At 34.5% G+C, this 5,893-nt stretch overlaps 1 protein-coding gene across 1 annotated transcript; it reads left to right on the top strand.

Annotated features, from left to right (window-relative positions):
- Positions 1 to 2,426, top strand: LOC142552558 (transcription factor bHLH95). Its single transcript, XM_075662240.1, has 3 exons — positions 1 to 413; positions 1,345 to 1,755; positions 2,285 to 2,426. The coding sequence occupies exons 1-3, from the start codon at positions 60 to 62 to the stop codon at positions 2,378 to 2,380; spliced, it is 861 nt and encodes a 286-aa protein (XP_075518355.1). The 5' UTR covers positions 1 to 59; the 3' UTR covers positions 2,381 to 2,426.
- Positions 2,427 to 5,893: the final 3,467 nt, after the last annotated feature.

Genomic DNA, 5,893 nt, shown 5'->3' with positions numbered 1-5,893 from the left:
AACATTCAACCATAAACTTCTGGTCTATACATACACATATACATACATATTTCTTGGTCATGTTAGCCACGGCGGAATTGCTCGGCCATGAGGATACCTTCGTGTGGGAGAACCAATCATGGCCATTCCCAAATGTTTTAGGGGACATCAATGAAGAAAACAATGGGAAAAAGATGGTGGACGTCACCACCACCAGCACAGATGAGCAGAAACCGGCCAAGGAGGAGGAAGCTCCGCCGGCTGCAAAGGGGAAAAAAAGGTGCGCCGCCGCCGCTTGTAAAGGTGGATCCGCCGCCGCCTCCGGAGGGGAACCTGATCATGAGTTGCATATATGGACTGAAAGAGAGAGGAGGAAGAAGATGAGGAACATGTTTGGAAATCTTCATGCTTTGCTTCCTCATCTTCCTCCAAAGGTAATAATTCCTTTTTAATATTATTAATTATTGAATTTTCTAAATAAAGAAATCTTGGGATTATTAATTTAATCAATTTTTTTTTCTTTGTTTGAAAAATATATAGCCCACAAGAATTAATTCATAGTTGTTCAAGTTAGCTAGCTAGGGCACAACTCAGCTTTCTTGATTTTTTTTTTTTTGCCCATTTTGGTTAATGTTTTCAAGGTTCAGTTTGTTTCTTGAAAAGGTTCCTTTATCATATCCCAAAATTTATTTTCATGAATTCCCTCAATTTAATTTTTTTTTATCCATAGTGCACGTGATTTAAAAATTTTATCACAACACGTACAATAAGTATCATATAGCATATATGCGACATATTTGATATCTTAAAAACAGCATAATGCATAATTAAAACATAAATTTCAAGAAACGAACATTAAATTAAAAAGAAGAGATCATATGCATAATTTATGTATATATACACACACACATATGCACACATTTCAAGGAGAAAGACAAATTAATGAGGAAGATGCTTTTGAGTTTTAATTTTCTTCTTTTGTATGATGATTGGGTTAGGGATTCTGTCTAAAATTGAGTAGATTTCTGAAGAATCTTGTGATATAAATGTTAGAGAACACATAGGATTTTGTGTCAAAATCGAAGGATCCAACTTTATTCAAGTAAGACATAATAAATGCCACTCTCTCTCTCTCTTTTGGTTTTTTTTTTTTTTTTTTTAAAAAAACAATAAACTCCACTCTTAGTATTTATGTGTGTAATTGAATAGATAAATTATTACGATAAATCATAATGGAACTAACACTTTATAATATATATTTTATGTATAATTAATTTAACTAATTATTGATCTTCGAGGAAAAGGGTGACAGTATCTATCTATCTATACATTTATTGAGTGATCATATAAATTTCATGCATGCAGGCGGACAAATCCACCATAGTCGATGAAGCAGTAAACTATATAAAGAAAATGCAGGAAACCCTTGAAAAGCTTGAGAAACAGAAGCTCGAAAGGCTTCATGGATCCAAAACTACCCAACAAAAACCCGCGGTTCGATCAAGAGAAGCATTCTTAGCTGATCAACCATCAACAAAAACGATTCATCCTGCGAATCCATTAATGTTTTCGGGTCCGCCCGTCTTCAAGACATGGACTTCTCCAAACGTGACGCTGAATATATGTGGAAACGACGCTCACATCAGCATCTGCGGGCAGAGAAAGCCCGGTTTGCTGACTGCCATTTTCTATGTGATGGAGAAGCACAGGTTGGAAGTGGTTTCTGCTCAAGTTTCTGCGGATGGCAATAGGTGCATGTATACCTTCCATACTCGGGTAAGTACCATTTTTTTCGCGCTTCTTAACTAAAAATCACCATTTTTTTTAAAGAAAAAGGATGCATGGATTTAGCTTAATTTCTTTTTGGTGTTCCTTGCTTATGATATGTGAAAAACGATCCATCGCGTGTTAATTTATCGTCAAAAAATAGCGAAAATGGACCAGAACGGTTTGGGTCATAAACAACACGAGCGAAAATTGTTTGATTTAATTAAATAACTACTACATTTTTAGGGGAAATCAAGTATGTGCACAACATGAGTGCTTCTCAATTATACGTTATTATTATTTTTTATGATGAACTAACACAGATCCGAACTCTATAAAATTCATAAGTCGATGGAGCTTTTCGGAGATAGGAAACAAGATAGACCAAAATAATATTATATTCAACACAAGAGAGACAAAAAAATATAATTATCCCCGCTGATTTCTTGTTTAATTTGATTTGTTAACTGATTAATGTTTTCGTTAAATTTCGAAAAAATTGGTTTGACATAAATAATATATATTCTCTTGTTTATAGGTTATTAATGGAATTCATGGCCAATTCCAGGAAGCATTTCCAGTGGAGGAAGTATACAAGCAAGCAGCAGCAGAAATAATATATGCAGTGGCTTAGTTAATGCTTTGATTATATGTAGAGTTAATTATCATTTTATCTAGTCAAGATTGGACATTAATCAGTTGCGCTCGTAGGTGCATGCAAATTGGTCGATATCTGGGATTATTCTTGGAAGATTTGGAACGTTTAATTTTATATTCTTTTAATTTTCAAAGGTGGTATGTTAATTCGTCAACAAAATGAATCGAAGGAGAGATTTTAAATTTATAAAATTAGAGAATACCCGAACAAATTTGACGGATTCAGGCATTAATATTTTGTTACTTGTTTTTAGCACATATTACATACTGTGTGTTTTTATGATTGAGATCAACCACTACGTTAAATTATTTCTTCTAAAATCTTTAAATTATGTATATCTCGTTTTCCTTAATAAGATAGAAAATACAGCTTTTTATCCTATATAATAATTAAAAGATCCTTTTACTGGACGTTTGATTTTTTCTTTTTCTTGATTATAATTTACGCAAAGACACTACAACAAATTTGTCATTCAACAGCACACATACGACAACGGTTTTTCGCTATAATAAAATATTGATTCTCCCTTATCGGCCTTAGTTATTTTACTCCCCCGAGGATGTTATTCTTAGGGCATTACTTTAAGTATGTATCTAAGGATCCACATTAATCCTCACAGATATACATATGAGGTCTACGTAAAAAATCACGAAAATAAATGCGAATCATTGAATAGAACAATGCCGTAAAGGTATATCGAACTTTAACATGTTTTATGAATTCATTTGTGTTTGCTAAGGTTGGTTGATACTTAAACACTTGTATGTACACTTAAAAGGAACTAGTTTAATTATATTTCATTAGCTTAATTATAACACTAATGTCGATTTAACTGTAGTTGTCTTGCTAGAAAATGTACCACAAAAAATAAACGCCACGGGAAAACTCATCAGCCACCTTTATTAATTCGAATAGTACTGGTCTCGTCTTTCACTGCTGCCATCGGTGTGACACTGGGTTGATCAGGTGGTTCACATACTCCAAAAGTCATGTTTTCCTGCATTATGATTACGCGCGGTTGGTAAAACATTTGCGCCGGGTTATGATCTTGATAGAATAAGGTTTGTAGAAGTATGGTATAATAATGAAAACTGCCATAGAAATGCAAAACTTGCAAGATGATATACTTTTGCAGCGACAAACGAAGTTGACCATTTGCCATATCTACGGCTTCAGACACTCCTCCTCCATCAGTACTTCTCTACAAGGTTTACGTAGTAAAATTTATCGTGTATTTGAAATATGTGGCATTTGGTGGTGATAACGAGTTTATTCGAGTTAAATTGTGGGAAATTTAATGATGCTTACCTTATAAAAATCAACTGCAACAAAATTAGGCCACCTTCTACCAGCTACTTGTTCGCATGTGTTCTTCATGCTAGCCAATGGGGCCGAGTCGTGTTTGCATGCGGTAGCCACATCAGGGTTGTTACATTCATTGCCTGTGACTCTGAACTGTTAGGACATGATCCAGCTACCATTCCACCTTTACCATCGGCAACATTTTAGAATTCGATCGAGAGATTTACGAATATTTTCATCTGGAAAAATCAACTAGCTAGAGATGTTAGATTGTACGAGAGGCTCACATTGATTTAGCACCGTTGTCTTTGAGCTTGTTTTTTTGGACAATCGACAACGATATTCTAAAACCGTTGTCGATTAGCTTGTTTTTTGGACAAATAACAACGGTTTTGAGAAAATGTTGCCATATTTAGCTACGATTTTGTTGAAACCGTCGCTTAAATTAGCGACGGTAACAGTAAACTCGTTGCTAATTTAAAAATAGCGACGGTTTTGCTTAAAACCGTCGATAAATTTAGCGACGATTTAAAGTAAAATCGTCGCATGTTTTAGCGACAGTTTTGTATAGCGACGGTTGTAAACAAAACTGTCGCAAATTTAAAATATGTGACGGTTTTGCAATTACCGTCGCTATTAGCGACGGCTTAAACAAAAACCGCCACAAATTGTCTATAAATATCCGCACTTTCGGTCCATTTTCCTCCACATCACTTCATAACATTTAAATTTTTTTTCTCTTACACGATTTTATCACTTCACAACACTTAAATTTTTCTCTCTTACACGATTTCAGTTTCGATTTAGGGTAAATTTTTTCGCTTTATTTTTTGGTAAATTTTCAAGTGTTAGTTAAGTTCATGGATATTGTTAGCACAGTCAAATTGTGAGTTTTTTTAGATTTGTTTAATTATTAAAAGTAATTTTTTTTATTTTACTTAAAATATTAGCGACGGAAATAATGAAGAAACTGTCGCTAATATTAGCGACGGAAAACATGAAATAAACCGTCGCTAATTAGCAACAGTTTTGAATAAATCCGTCACTAATTTTATTTGCAACGGTTTTTCAAAACCATCGCAAATTGTAGCTACAACGGTTAAAAACCGTTGTCTTTAAGCGAACCCTTTAACCACAGGGGCTTTAACAACGTTTTTTCAGGACATACGACAATGGTTTTTTACCGTTGTCATATGTCTTTTTTGTCACGGCCCAGCCCACTTGTTATGTTGTCCGCTTTGGCCCGAGGGCCTCGCGGCTTTAAAATGCGTCACAAGGGGTTGCTACATGCTCATTTAAATGCCCAGCATCTCTCCCGTTATTTAGCGATGTGAGATTTCGCCTAAGGGCCCTCTCACCCCCCTTTCGGGACTCAGCGTCCTCGGTGATATTTGCCCCACCATTCCAAACTCACGCGAAGTCGCTCTGATACCAAATATCACGGCCCAGCTTACTTGTGATATTGTCCGCTTTGGCCCGAGGGCATCACGGCTTTAAAACGCGTCACAAGGGGTTGCTACACGCTCATTTAAATGCCCAACATCTCTCCCGTTATTTAGTGACGTGAGATTTTGCCTAAGGGCCCTCCATGTTGTGTGGGGCCCTTTACTCCTAATTATTATTATAATGCAATTTGGTTAGGGTTAATTAATTACAGCGGAAAACAAGTTTAATTTTTTTTTTACAATGAGCCCAAAATATATTATTTGAATACTAAAAATAGTATTTCATCTCACATAAGTGGACAATGACAGGTACTCCATGATATCAGGAGACCGGAGATGGTACTTCTGGATGGAGTCACATCTGAGCTGAGGTTTTATGTTATGTTTTACAGTATATATATACATATATATATATACTGTAAACACAAAGATGCATAAATGCATTTAAAAAGTTTATTAGTATAACTAAATTTTATTATTTTTACCACATTATTTTTCGGTACAAATTTTTGTCCAAAGTATCTAGAAATACATTAAAATACATCACAATACACTTAAAAATTCATCAAGTACTATGAGGTTCTCATTCCAAGACCAAATACCCAAAATATAATAAAATATTATAATTAAGCAAAACATATATGTTAAGTAATTAAGTACAATAATTACTAAGTTCAATGTAAGATAATTTATAATTAGGTTCAATACATAGGTTTAATATAATATAATAATAAGATACAAG

This window comes from Primulina tabacum, chromosome 8, assembly GCF_025594145.1.
Source record: "Primulina tabacum isolate GXHZ01 chromosome 8, ASM2559414v2, whole genome shotgun sequence".
Lineage (NCBI taxonomy): Eukaryota > Viridiplantae > Streptophyta > Magnoliopsida > Lamiales > Gesneriaceae > Primulina > Primulina tabacum.
Note: the sequence above shows the minus strand (reverse complement) of the source record. Positions and strands in the feature narration are given on the sequence as shown.